Source organism: Ailuropoda melanoleuca, chromosome 6 (assembly GCF_002007445.2).
Source record: "Ailuropoda melanoleuca isolate Jingjing chromosome 6, ASM200744v2, whole genome shotgun sequence".
Classification (NCBI taxonomy): Eukaryota; Metazoa; Chordata; class Mammalia; order Carnivora; family Ursidae; genus Ailuropoda; species Ailuropoda melanoleuca.
Window position 1 is genome coordinate 42119136 of NC_048223.1, and position 15329 is coordinate 42134464.

General features: G+C 41.7%; 1 protein-coding gene across 6 annotated transcripts in view; it reads left to right on the forward strand.

Annotated features, from left to right (window-relative positions):
• The first annotated feature begins 15043 nt into the window (after positions 1-15043).
• SNRK (SNF related kinase) overlaps positions 15044-15329 on the forward strand; it is a 56771-nt gene continuing 56485 nt past the window's right edge. For 2 of the 6 annotated variants that reach the window (XM_034662319.1, XM_034662322.1), the window contains exon 1: positions 15044-15177. Coding sequence is in view for 1 of the 6 variants with exons in the window: in XM_034662318.1 (XP_034518209.1) it covers positions 15088-15177 (90 nt within the window). In the remaining 5 variants the exon portion in view is untranslated. Of the gene's footprint in view, positions 15178-15249; positions 15309-15329 lie in introns of those variants that run through there. The other 4 variants (XM_034662325.1, XM_034662318.1, XM_034662323.1 and 1 more) reach the window with 4 other exon arrangements.

Consider the following 15329-nt stretch of genomic DNA (forward strand, 5'->3'; position numbering starts at 1 on the left):
TCGTGTCATTCTGCAACTTTCTTTTTTACACTCAGCAATATGTTTTGAGGAACTTTCTATGTTAGAAAGCAGAAGGCCGCCTTGTACAAGGACCACCAACTCTTCCCTTGTATACATTTTTCAAGGCATTAGTAGACAGTTGGTTTATTTACAGTTCTTCTGCAATGCTATTGTGAACATTCTTGAGCACACCTCCTGCACCAGAGTGTGTGGGTTTCTTTAGGGCAGAAATAGCAAAGGCTGGGAAATAGAATTGTTGGTCATGGAGGGATGAGCATTATAAGTGTTTAAATGCTATTGCCAAAAGGGCTATCTCCCTTCAGTGCTTTGCACCTTCAAGTTTAATCTCTTTGTTTTGGGGTTGATTTCGCATGAAGTCTGGAATTGGACATTATAGCCATCAGAACAGATGATGCTCTGAGGGAGCTTGAACTCACTTCCTAGGACCAGTACAGCTGATGTGCACCGAACCTTCTCAGCTCTCTTCATGGGCTCCTTATTTTGTCCTCACGTCCCTGATCCTTTGAGGCAGGTACTGCCAGAATACCAATGCCAGACCGAAGCCCGACCAAGCCCGGAAGGTAATGAAGTAGCCCATGTAAGACTCCAAGTCGGTGTCTGCTGCACTCCCTCACTGGCTGTCCGATTCTGGGTAAGCAAGGGACTGGCAGGATCTAAATTCACACACTCAGACTGAGACTTATTCAAAGGCATATTCATAGTTGACTTATCTCAGGAAATCATTAGGAAATTACCCACACAGAAAAACCAGTAGGATCTGCAATGCAGGGGATGCTATAGTGGGTAAAATTTCCCATCCTGAGCTTCATCTGGATACTGGTGAAAGGCTCCCTGGGAGTTGCTTCAGCAGAGACAGAAATTTGGCTGGGGGGGGGGTGCTGGACAGGGGGAGGAGGGATTCGCCAAAAGGGCTATTAAAAATAAATGAAACGTAAGCAAACTTTGTTTTTGTCCATGGGTGAGGATGTCCCCGGACCTCAGCATTTCAGTCTGTACCTGGGCTCTTTCCCTGACCCGGAACAAGAAGCCACTGACCTCATGTGCTTTTTGAGTGGAGCTTTCTTTCAGTTCTCCAGGGTTATCAGGATAGACGCTGAATTTAACAGCAGCCCTGGGCCTCCGTCCTTCAGGAGCACAACTGCACTCTGCCTGGTTTTTTCTTTGCCGCTTTTTACAGAGAGAAAATGTGTGACTTTTCTTGATGAGCAAACAGCCAAAGGTGTTTGGGAAGGTCTGTCATTTTTCTGGTGGCAAGACACCCTAAACTAAATTCATTAGCGGCTCTTCTGTTTGGAATTTCAAAATATTCTCTGACCTAAATAAATTCCTTGTTCTGTTCTCTACTAAGACGAGAAGATTAACTGGCGTGCACAGTGGCTACAGAGCAAAGCAGTAGCATAGTCTAACAAAAAGGGGCTTGGAGACTGTCATTCCACTGTTGAAAACATCAAAACCCATGGTGTGGCCCCTGCGTCCTCTCTTCCTAAGGATTTTTCTTCATGTCTATAGTTTTATGAATTGTGGATCATAGATAACGCTTTAGACACAAGTCTTGACTTATCCTTAGTTCTACATGTATTTGTCATTTATTCATGTTTCTGTATTTCCCTACTTTTTAGAAAAATATGAAAGGAACACCAGGACACAAGTTTGGCTATGTTTTATGAGCAACTAACTGTAATGAGTCATATGGGCAAACGCTGAGCGGGTGACCACCAACTCAAATAAATCAGTTCCCTCTCTACTTCTCAGTTTTCTTTCCGTAGATAGACATGACACAGTACAGCCATTGGTGCACTCATTCGACAAATGCTTATTGAGCTCTTAGTCTGTGCCTTGCACTGGTGCAGGGTGCTGGAGCTACGGTGGGAAACAAAATACATACGGTTCCTGCCCTCGTGGAATTTAGTAATCAGTGGACATTAAAGCCTTGCTGGGACAAAAACCCTGCATCAGTCGGAAACAATATGCATATCTTCTTATAAAAACATTCTTTTCCCCTTCTGTCTCTAAAACCCACACTCTTATGTGTCTACACCATGAACTGGCACTTATTTGATGACACTTTAACAGCAACCGACTGTAGCCTTGTCAAGGACAAATGCATGGCTTAGAGTTTTCATATTCCCAACGTTCAGAATGATGGGTCAGCTGGCTCTGAGCCCCGAACATGGCCTTAGGCCCAAGAGTCCCTAGACTTTTCCTTTCCTAAATGGCCTTTCATCTGGGGCAGGCCGTTGTAGATGTTGAATGTATGCTCACAATGATAATAAAACTGTTATCTTCCTACCAGATTTAATGATGGGTACATCTGTGCCAAGACACCTTTGTGAATATTAATGATTTGAACAATCCAGTCCTGAGTTTGTGGACATTCAGGGACACTGCATTTCATGTTCATTAAACCTCTAGTTTGAACTAGTGATTTGAACTATGATTTCCCCACCTAGTTTATGACCATGATTAGCTCCTAAAATCTGAATTAGGCCATTTTGGTTGATTTCATTTGGTGCAGAGTTGGATTTAGCTCACCGATTGTAAAAGAAACCATCCTGTCTTTACTCTCAATTTCTGGCCCTTCCCTTGGCTCTCAGCTCACACGAATACTCCATTACCTTGAATAACTGTAAGTTTACTATTTAAGAAGAACAAGCCACAGCCATCCACAGTGCAGACTGAGATTTACTAATTAGCATCAGGTCCAGGCCCTGATGCTAATGCTTGGGCCTGTTGGGAGGGCCCAAGTGCTGACTGGGGACCAAAGTTTAGTCATCTCTGGTGAGTCAAGCCCCCATGCACTGTACGGGAGTATGTTAAGTATGGTTAAAGGAGGGTTCAGCTCTTGCCAGAAATCTTTGTTCCTTTAACTACTACCCACACCCTCAACTCTCCTCCACTCCATGGGGCAGAACAGAGGACTGGATAAAGACAAGCAAAACCTCAGGCTGGCCATTTCAGGAGTGGCTTGAGAAAGAGAGAGAGAGGGAATGAGAAGAGCAAGAGAGGATGGGGTGGTGGGCACCAGCATAACTCATCCTACTTCTCCTATCCAACTTTCAATTGCTTTCAGAGGACTAGGTGGTGCTTCCCTTTTCAACATTATTCTTTTAAATTAAACTTTGAGAACAAAAGGTATTTAACACCTTAAGATGACTGAAATTTAGAGTCTTAATTTTGAATTCTTTTTTAAAGATTTTATTTATTTATTTGACACAGAGACAGCCAGTGAGAGAGACAGCCAGTGAGAGAGAGACAAACAGGGGGAGTGGGAAAAGAAGAAGCAGGCTCCCAGCAGAGGAGCCTGATGTGGGGCTCAATCCCAGAATGCTGGGATCACACCCTGAGCTGAAGGCAGATGCTTAATGACTGAGCCACCCAGGTGCCCCTTAATTCTGAACTTTTGAATCTTGAAAGCCACTCATTTGATTACTTGTATATTTACCAAACAAGTGTTCGTTGAGTAGCTACCATGTGCAAAACGGTGAACACGTTCAGTCTCCATCTTGAAGGAGCTTGTAATCTAGAGTGAAGGTAAGAGATGATTGTACTCGTGTGTTGGAAGAGCCGTGCCACATGGCCCATGATGTGTTATGGGAATACAAAGGAGGTCACCCAATCCAGATTGGGAGGAGGTAAGTCAGAGGTTATGACGTTGCTGCTAAGACCTGAGAGACATAGAAATCAACAATGAGGAGAGGAGACAGATATCCAGTTTACCTTTCCATCACTGTGGTTTGTAACTTTGGGGGTATCAGAAAAAAAAATAGGTCTTTCCTGAAGGTTGGCTGAATGTACCACCTCAGTATGACCGACCTCTCACCAAAGGCTGCCTCAGTGTGGTCATCAAAGCTTAGAGAAAACCAAGGTAATTTTTGGTTAGGAGTGGATCGCCACAGTGCCCATGACTTTGGGACCAAAATTCAAGAAACATTGAGGATATTTCCTGGTTTCCTTTTCTTGAATTAGCAAATTAGAGGCTCAAGGAGAAATAAAGGAAGAGTTAGTAGCCCTAAGTAACTAGAGTTACTAGTGCTAAGGATCTAGTATGTTGTCGTTACTGGTTTTAAAAACAGCACTACGTTGTCTATGTAATATAATTACTTATAATCTCCCTTTGCTTAAAACAAATTGGAGTAAGATGCAAGACTGTCATGGCAGAGACACTATGAATTTGTTGTGAGGGGTTGGGGGTTGAAGGAGCATTAGAAATGGCATATGTGGCACTGATTTTTTGGTCCCTAATTGAGAGTTAGGGAGGGCATGGCTCCCAGTCTGGTGGAAGAGGATGGACAAGCCATGACAAGTCAATGGAAAGAGCAAGGTGCTCGTGGCAACATGCAGGAACAGAGTGGAGAACCAACTTGGGTGTTCCACACATGGACAAGAACATGGAAAGTGTTCTGGGAAGGACTAGTGTCTCTAAAGTGCCCCTAACATCCCATGCTTTCAAGTACAGTCACATGACGCTGTGAGAGAGAGAGAGAGAGAGGGAATGAGAAGAGCAAGAGAGGATGGGGTGGTGGGCACCAGCATTTAATTAGCTTGTATGAAAATAACACCACGAAGGAAGGAAACAGAATTTAAGGACTTTGACAGGATTGTTCTTTTTTAAAATTGCTTTCTCATTTTTGTTGCTATTAGCATCTACAATGCAGGAAAACCCAATTAAAATAGTAATATTTAAAAAAAAATTATACAAAATGTTCAACCATACATATAAGTGGAGAACAAAATATAATGAACCCCTGATTTGTCTCCTCTATAAGCTCCCCCATCACACACAACACAATTTTTGTTTGGCTTTGCTCAAATATTTTAAAGCAAATTCTAAGCATCATTTCATTTCATCACTAAACATTACAGTAGGTATCTCTATCAAAGAATGACTTTTTAAAAAACATAACCACAATACCATTTTCATGTGATGCAATACACAGAACACACCAAATTTTCCTAAGTAGCTCCAATAATTTTTTTATAGTTGTCTCATTCAAATCAGGATCCAAATAAGATCTACACATCATATTTAATTGAAAGAACTCTGAAGTCTCTTTTGCTCTATAAGTTCTTCTCCCCTCCCTGTTTTTATGCCATTTACTTGAGGAAGGGGAGAAATGAGTCATTGTCCTGTACAATATCCTACATTCTGGATTTGGCTGATTGTTTCTTCCTAGTATCATTCAACTTGAATTTACTGTAAGCTGGATTAGATACTTGTTAAAATATTTTTTTGGCTAGAAAACTTCACAGATGCTATGTATTTTCTGATGTATTATATCATGAGGTGCATGGCGTCTGACTGTCTCAGTTTTAGATGTAAAAACTGATCCCTGGATTTAGGTGTTACCAGCATGGTCCATCCAAAGGTTCCCTGTCAACCTTTCACCTAATAGCTATTGATGGTGGTTGCCTAGATTCTTTATTTCATTAGATGTTTCAGGGTGGTGGTTTTCTAATTCTATCATTCCTTTGGTCTTTATTAGCTGGAATTATTCTAAAAAGAACTCCTTATTATCTCCTTGGTTGCTCTTAAATACAGTTCATACCAGAAAGGCAGGAGAAGTGCTTGGTTGTAGCCATTGTTTCCCAATGCTCAAATTGTCTCCTCCTTGGCCAGTGAAGTCTCCTCAAGGAAGTTTCTGTGTCATCTTGACCTGACCCTAGCAGGACTCGATACCTCCCTTGCTTTTGAGAACAAAAGTCTACAGATTTTCTTTCTTTCTCTTTCTTTCTTTTTCTTTCTTCTTTCTTTCTTTCTTTCTTTCTTTCTTTCTTTCTTTCTTTCTTTCTTTCTTTCTTCTTTTTAGATTTTTTTATTTACTTGAGAGAGAGTGAGAGGGAGAGAGAGAGAGTGCACGTGTGTGTGTGCTTGAGCCGGGGAGGGGCGGAGGGAGAGGGAGAAGCAGACTCCCGCTGTGCAGAGAGCCTGACACAGGCTCCATCCCAGGACCTCGGGATCATGACCTGAGCCAAAGGCAGACGCCCAAATGACTGACCCGCCCAGGTGTCCCTCTATAGCTTTTTTCTGATGAATTCACTAGACTTGGGAAAATTCTTATACCCCCATCTCCACTACCTTTTTTTGCCTATCTATGACAAAGAATGGTTTATACTGGTTGTATTAGTCATGAAGCCTTTCAGCTATAAGTAAGCATAATCAACAAATAGAATTTTCAATTTTTTCACAGAACACAAAGTCTGGAGCAGGCAGCTGTTAGCATTTGTTCAGTAGCTCATGAGGTCCAGAGCCAGCATTGCTGTGATTCTCTTGGCCTCTCCTTTCTGGTTGCAAAATGGCAGCTCCTACTCCAGGCATCATGCCCAATTGGGGCCGGAAGAAAGGGGAAGGCCAGAGCCAGCTGCAGCTGTCCCTTTGTATCAGAAAAGCAAAAGCTTTCCTCAAACCACCACGCCACCCCCTCCCACTCAGCTGAATTCTACCCAGAACTTATTGGCCAGACTGGATTAGATGGACACCCCTACTTGCAAGGGAGGCCAGCAAAATGAGTGCTTAGTTTTGCTGGGTTCCATAGTCCAAACAGGCAAGGGAGTAGGGGCTGGGAGTGAATATAGGGCTACTCATTCTGGGAGAGTAGTCTTGAGTCCTGAATCAATGTTCCCTACCCTATTTTAAAATATTTAAAAAAAATTTTTAAAAAGATTTTATTTATTTATTTGAGAGAGAGAGAGAGGACGTGTGCATGTGCCGGAGCTGGGTGGGGGGGAGGTCAAAAGGAGAGAATCTTCAAGTGGACTCCCTGATGAGGAAGGAGACCAACCTGGGGGAAGGAAGGCAATCTCAGGATCCATGAGATCATGACCGGAGCCAAAATCGAGAGTCAGATGCTTAAGCCCCTATTTTTTTATTTTTACATAATGTCTAATATTCCTTCATTTTAAAGCAGGGTGGGACTGTTGAAAAGAATTATGAGCCGGAAATGAGTAAAGCTTTATTTGTAAGACTGCTCTAAGGAAATGAGTATCAGCTGTTTTGACATCCGTGGCCTGATGGCTCGGCTCAGCTCCATTCAGTTATCAGATGCCAACTCCAGCTGCAGGATCTGTGCTGCCAAGTGTCCGTGCTGCCAAGTGTTCCATCTCCTGTCTGCACGGGACAGAGCAGTCTCACCTTTATCAAGACATATGTTGTTAACTCATCTTATTTGAGATGTAGTAATCCATATGATACCAGAAAACCTTGTGGCTACAGGTTCACAGAAGCCATTCAAACTTTGCACTGTTCTGGCGAAGAGAAGGGCTAACACGCAGCCGGCACTCTACTGACACCAAAACAGAGCTTATTCTGCACTGACTGATACGCAGCCACTGCCTGGAGCTTCACAGTCCTGTTGCCTTGGCCATCCCGGCTCCTCTCCGAGGAACGCGCTCCACCTGCCCATGACCTCCTTATAACCCAGCAACTGAAAGCCAAGGCCGGGCCTAGCAGGGACCCTAAGACCCTACTCCCACCAGGACTAGGGCCATCCATTCCGTGTCTGTACATTCAGAGGTAATTTAAAAATATTTTTACTATCTTCCACGAGAAGAAACATTGTTACTATTCCTACTGGCCATTTTTCTGGACTGTCCATGGCTGAAGGGCAAATGCTAACTAATTCAAGGAATGGAAGTGGATAATTCCATCACTGACAATCTTGATTTCCTTGAGGCTGATGAGTCTCATATTAGAAAACTTGAGTTGTTCTGATATTAATTTTTTTCTTTAATATTTATGCTGTAAGCAAAAGAAGCCAGACACAAAAGAACACGCTTTATATGATTCCATTTACATGAAGTTGAAGAAGAGGCAAGACTATAGAAGTCACAAATGGTTACCCTTGGGGGGAAGCACGGATAGGGAAGGGGCACAAGAAGTTCTCAGTGGTGCTAGTTTTCTTCTTTTTCATGGTCTAGGTATTGAAACTGCTGGTCACTAACCCAATATCTATCCCCTCCTTTCTCCTTTCTGTCAGAATCTGATTTCCTTGTGGGGGTGGGGGTGGAGGTGAACACCACATTTCTCAGCCTTCTTTGGAACTAGGGCTGGTCATATGACACACTTAGGACAAATGAGATGTATGTGAAAATCCATGGAACTTCCAGGGAACTCCTTCAGGCAAACAGGCTCAGAACTCCTCCCCGAGTGCACTGAAGGGTATACTGCCATCAGCCTTGGTCATCCCAAATGTCCATTCGTGCACTCTTATTTAAAATTCTCCCATGTCACTGGTTCTGTGGCTTGGTTCACTTATTCAACAAATACTTATTGAGCACTTGGGCTCAATAAGTTGGACATGTGCTGATAAGGTGTTACAGATGTCCCAGGGCCAGGCCTGTAATTAGGGATGTAGGCCTGGGCTGAAGGACCAGAGTAGATGAAGGAGGACCTAAGCCCTGGCTAATAAGGAGGGTGAGGAGAGCCATTGCTTAGCTCTAACAGCTGGTTTGACATATGAAAAATTCAAATCTCAAGTTGTAATATCTTCCCATTTTTCAAGAGGGGCCAGAAATCTTGATTTTATTTTTAAAAATTAACTCTGCCATGAGGCTGAAATTGGACAAATTTGGTGTATTAGTTTTCTATTGCTATGTCACAAACTTAACAGCCCAATCAACATATATTTGTTAACTCACAGTTCTTGTAGGTCAGAAGTACAGGCAGACTCAACAGGGTTCTCTGCTCACTGTCTTACAAGGCTCAAATCAGGGTGTTAGCCGGACCAGGCTCTTAATTAGAGACTTTGGAAAAGAATCCACTTCCAAGCTGATTGAGGCTGAAGTCATCACATTATGCCACATGAACATATATAAGGAAATCAAATCCAGCAGTATGTAACAATGACCTAAGTGGAATTTATCTTGGGGATGCAAGGTTGATTTGGCATCTGAAAATTAATTAATGCAATGTGTCATATTAATGTAATAGACAAAACTACATGGTCATGTCAATGCATGCAGAGAAAGCATTTGACAAAATCCAACACTCAGTCATGATGAAACTCTCAACAAACTGAATATAAGGGAATTTCTTCAAACAGATAAAAAGCACCTAAGAAAAACCTATAGCAAATATCATACTTAATAGTGGAAGACTAAATGTATTTTTGAGAACAAAGCAAGAATATCTACTTTCACCACTTTTTAAAAAAGATTTTATTTTTATGTAATCTCTATACCCAATGTGGGGCTCAAACTTACAAACCTGAGATCAAGAGTTGCTTGCCTATTGATGGAGCCAGGCAACCCGAAGAACTAACCACTTCTATTCAATATCATATGATAAGTTACAGACTGTCAAGAAGATAAGAAAAAGAAGTTAAAGGCATTCAGACTGGAAAAGAGGAAATAAAACTGTGTTTATTTGCAGATGATATGATCCTATATCTGGAAAACACTAGTGAATCTGAAAACACCAACTAGAACTATCAAATGAGAATGTCAAAGGATATAAAGATCAGTATTTCTATATTCTGGTAATGAACAACCTAGAAGTAAAGAAAATAATGCAATTCACAATAGCACTAAGAAGTAAACTACTTAGAAATAAGGGTAACAAAAGATGTGTAACACCTAAAAACTACAAAACATTGCTGACAGAAATTTTAAAAGATCTAAATAAAGGGGGAGGTATACCATGTTCATGAACTAAGACCCATTATTGTTAAGACGGCAATTCTCCCCAAATTGATCTATATATACAATGCAACTCCAATAAAAATCCCATCCTCCAGAAAAACCCTTGGTAGAAATTGACAAGCTGATCCTAAAGTTTACATGGCATTGCAACATACCTAGAATAGCAAAACAATTTTGAAAAAGAACAACATAGTTGGAGGACTGATTCTGCCCATTTTCAAAACTTACTATAAAACAACAGTAGTCAAAGACCATGTCACAATGGTGTAAGAATAGACATATAGATCAATAGAAATGAATAAGAAGTCCAGAAAATTCTTACATTTATGGTAAATAGATTTTCAATGAAGGTGAAAAGGCAATTCAATTGGGAAATGATACTCTTTGACAAATGGTTCAGGAGCAAATGACTATCTATATGCAAAAAAATGATTAATCGATAAAATATGTCGTTACTTTACATCATGCAAAACAATTCAAATCACTTTATAGACTAAATTGTCAAATTGAAAACTATAAACTTGAAAAAAAAACACAGGAGAAAAATCTTTTGACTTTGGCTTAGGCAAAAATTTCTTAGATATGACATCCAAAACATGATTCATAAAAGAAAAATTTGATAAATTGGAATTCATCAAAATGCAAAACTTTGGCACATCTAAAGATATCATTAAAAACATGAAAAGACAAACCACAGCCTGGGAGAAAATATTTGCAAGTCATATATCTAATTAAGGGCTTGTATCTGAAATATATAAACAATTCTTAAAACTCATTAAGACAAACAACCCAATTAAAAATGGGTAAAAGATTTGGATAGCTCTTTCACCAAAGAAGATATATGGATGACTAGAAAGCACCTGAAAAGATGATCAACATTGTTGATCATCAGAGAAATGTAAATTAAAATCATAGCGAGATACCTCTACACTTTTATTAGAATAATGATAACCTAAAAGTCAAATAATGCCAAATGTTGCCAAGGATGTGGAGAAACTAGAGCCCTCATGTATTGATGATGGGAATATAAAATAGTAAGTCACTTTAGAAAATAATTTGTCACTTCCTTAAAATGTTAGAGTTATGACATGACCCAATAATTCCACCCAGAAATACACCCAACAAAAATGAAAACATGTCCCCATTTAGAGTTCATATAATTATTTTTGGCGGCATTATCCACAATAGCAAAATATATAAAGTGTAGTTTATCTATATAATGGAATACTAGTCAGCAATACAAAGGAATGAACTGATAACAACTACTTGAACTACAACATGGATACATCTATGCTAACTGAAAGAAGCCAGACACTGCAGACTACACATTGTATAATTCTATTTATATAACATTTCTAGAAAGGCAAACCTACAGAGATGGAAAACAAATTATTGGTTGCTGAGGACTTGAAATTGGAGTGTGATGGCATATGCACATGAGAAGACTTTTTGGAGTGATGGAAATATTTTGAAAGTGGATTAAGGTGATGGCTGCACAACCTTATAAATTTACTAAAAATCACTGAATTACCATGTATTCTGAGTGAACTTTAAAATATGCAAATTAGGCCTCAGTAAAGTGGTTAAACATAAAAATTAAATCTCCCAATTTTAAAATGCTCACAACTAATTTAAATTCTTAAAAGACCTTTGTGAAAAAAAAATACCCTAAGTCTGTGATGATACCCTAAGTTTGTGGTGTAAGCCCTTGGGCTGCCCTCTTGAAACCTCAGGGCCAAGTGGTGTGAATAGAAATTTAAATGAAATAAAATCCTTGTTTTCTAGGAGTTGAACATCCAAAAGCAGAAAATGGGTAAGTAAACAATTATAACAGCCAACGATAAATGCTCTGAGTTGTGCAGGGAGGTATGGGTCCAGATAGTCCTTGGCTCTGACTGGGTGTGGGCTGGGACATCACAGAGGAGGTGGGACACTGCAGTTAGGTTTTGAAGCATTAGCAGGAATTCAGGAGATTGCAAGTGTGGGAAGTAGGGGGAAGGGGCTGGTGACATTTTCAGGCAGAGGGAACAGAATAAGCAAAGTCTTGGAGATGTGAAAAAGCAGTTCCCTTTGAGAACTGGGGAGGGTGGAGATGTGGTGCACATTGAGAAGAGAAGGAACAGGAAAGGAAGGTGGGGGCCACATCATGAAGGGTTTGGCAGGCCATGTTAAAGTTTTCAGACATGGGATTAAGAAGGAATTTACTTGTTGGAGAACAGGGGCATTCTTCTTTTGGCCTAAATTAAACCTTGTAAATCTTGGCAATATCATATTATACTCATTTAAACATATTCATTAATATACCACTTATTGCGTACTAGGCACTGTTTTAATACTTCAAACAAACTCACTTAATCCCAACAACAGTGGTTCTCAAACTTGCATCAGAATCACCACAGTTTTTGATTTAGTACATCTGGAGTGGAGCCTGAGAATTTGCATTTTGATTCAGTTCCCAGAAGAAGCTGATGCTGCTAGTTGAAGGAGCACACTTTGAGAACCATTGCTTTACACCAAGTTTACCAATGGCTTTATACCAACTTTATAAGAAAGGTGTCATCATCACTGCCATCCCAATGTGACAGAGGAGGAAACAGTGAAGCAACCTGCCCAAAGCCATATAGCATTAAGTGATGGGGCTGGGATTCAATGCCAGGCAATGAGTGCCACGTCTCCTAGTTCACAGGTTGCAAACACAGTAAAGGGCTGGCATTTTCAATCTTGTTTGCAACTATCAAAAATATATTACATACACACACACACACACACACACACACACACACTGGCCTTAACTGACATCTGAGATACAAGAGTGAAACATGCAAACTGATGCCAAGGGGGTGGTAAGGAAAAGTCTTTGAGGAACTCTGTGGGCCATTCCAATGAAGTATTATTTTGGTCCTCCTGGGATGAAGCCAGGATTTAGAAATGCATGAGTATCAATGTACAAAATGACTAATTAAATACGTAAAAGAAAATCGTTAAATACCATGCCACAACTCAAAATTGAACTGTACACGAGTACTCAATATCTATTGTTTTAAATATATTTATTTAAAATTTTTTTTACAAATTATGAAAACTAGCAATATCAGGATAAGATAATATGATGCTTTGTGTGTGTGTGGGGGGGGGTGAGGATGTCCCAAGATGAAAATTGCAATTCTTTCAAGAATCTGCTTGCTTTTCACATCTTGATCTAATTTGTAGCATCTCCCTGGTTGCCTTCCAATAAACAACTCTTCCTTAAATTGGTGGCATTATGTTATGTTTGAGATCTGAATCACAGAGACTGTCACACAAACCTGCATGCTTTATCTTGTCGTTTTGTAGAGTGCTGTATATCTAATTAAAGCTTCTTATGGGTCCATAAAAAGACTTAACATTAAAAAAAGCAGTCTGTGTTGGAGAAAGCCTCAGGGCAGATTGGAGGAGGGGTTTCTTCATTAACAATAAACATATTTGCTTAATTCAAAGTTAAGTAATAATTAATTTGCACTTGAATATTCTTAAATATTGCCTAAGCATAATCAGATCACGTTACCACATTTATGGTGTGGAACCGAAAATGGGTCATGTTCTTGCCAGCAGCACTCCAGCTTCCCAAGAAACACGGGGGATGAATAAATGATTTACCATGTGGCCTTTCTTTATTCGAATCAATTTATTATTCCGTTCCTTTTCATTTATTGTTTTGCTATTCTTATGTCCTTGTTACCCTTATATATTTTAGTCAAAACCTGAGTTACACGGCAACAATATAAATACTGTTTTCCAAGGGCTTATCTATTATGGCCGTTGTTTTGTGGTTACAGTTACATCTCAGGGGCTATAAGCCTGGTGGCAGAGGCTATCAACCACTGGAATTCCCTTGGGAGACCATTAGAGTAGTATTTTTTTCCCTTTACAGGGTTCCCTAATAGCGCTATCTCCCTGAGGGGAAAAGTGCATGGTCTTCCAACTTTCCAGTAATAAAGGACCAAATTCCACAAAGGAGCTACTGCTTAACATATGGCTAGAGTTAGAATGTCAACATCAAAGTGAGGTTTTTCTTTTACCGTCTTCCTAAATCAGAGTGATCTCAGAGTTGGGGCTTTGACTCATCCTTAAGGGGCAGAGGCCCAGCCTGAGGCTTTCCCCAGCCAATGATCCATCACCCCATGCTAGAGGATTAGGGTAACTGAGAGTCCCCCTTTAATAGAAAACCTTATGTTACCACCCTAGGGTTTGCACCTCCCACAATCCAGTCTTACTTCTCAATCATCCTCAGACATGCAAAATTGATGCTGTGGAGAGAGTCTGAAAAAAAAAAACAACCAAATCCTGACATTTGCAGGTCAACAAAGACATTTGCTAAAGCCATCTAGATTTCTCTTCTGCTGCACCCAATTTAATCAAATTTGGAGTATCTAAGCAGCTTTTATTGTATATTTATTTTTCTTTGTGTCCTTCTTCACTAGGTGTCTTTTATTGGAAGGGTGGAAAGAAAGGAGAGACAGGGAAAAGCAGGTTGGAGAAGCTTGGCACCTGGCTTGTTGGTTTTCCCTTTTAGGAACCTCAGAGAGCTGATTAGCCATTGCAAGACAAGCTTTCAAGAGTGGGAGTCAGGAGACCCCCCCCCCGCCCCCCGCCAGCACTCCTCTCTGGCTTTGGCTAAGTTCCCTTCCCGAGCCACCTGACCTGGTGACCATGCCGCTGAACTATCTAGTTAATCACGATTAGTATCTGCTGTTTTGAATCCCGGACTTCATATGCTTTAGTACTCTCCACGACCTTTGCCTTTCCAGGCGGTTTCCAGTGGAGGCAGCTAACTGATGGGGCCCGGGCTAGTGTGTCCCGTAGACCTTTAAAGCCAGCGTGGCATTCAGATGGTGGGCTTTTCTCCTTTTGTTTAAATAGCAACAAAATCAACAAAATTCCTTCAAATTGGGTTCCCAAGAAATAAAACTGCAGAGAAAAAGAACATACGCATGTGCGTATATACATACTTATGAATGTAAATTTAATTTTTTCCCCTCCTTTTGCTTAAACTTGAGAGGGAAAAGCGGTAACCTTTAAAAGGGTACAGTGCATGCTGCCCTCAGCCCCCCCCCCCCGCTTCAGGACGCAGTCAGGTGCACACGCTGCCCCTTTCCTCCGATTTCCCCCGACAGCTCGCGGTGCTTTTTTTAGCCATTGTCCCATATCCCCGGTGCTTCCTCCTTCACCGTCTCCTCTCCTCGGGCGCTTTGCCTGCTTCCTACCGCCATACATAGTCCAGACTCGCACGGGTGAGAAGCAGCTAGGATGCCCTCCAGCAGCCCGGGCGCCAGAGCCCGCAGGTACTGTCGGCCCCGCCCTTCCCGAGCCCCGCCGTTGCGTCACAGTGACGCGCATCCCGCGCAGGCGCAGCTCGGCCTACCCCCTCCCCGCGGCCGCCCGCTCGGTATTATGATTAGCGCTGGGTGCGGGGATTCGGCGGCCGGGAGGGAGTCGTCGGCGCCGCGGCCGCTGCGGACGGACGCCTGCCTGCCGGCTGAGGTAGGGGCGAGCGCGGAGCGCGGCTGGGCGCGGCGGCCGTAGACCGCGGTGCGGGCCGGCCTCCGCCGCCTCGTAGTCTGCGCGGTTGCCGGGCTGGGAATCCGGGCCGGGGCGCCCGCCGCAGGCGGAAAGTAAGTTGCGCGCTCCGGGGC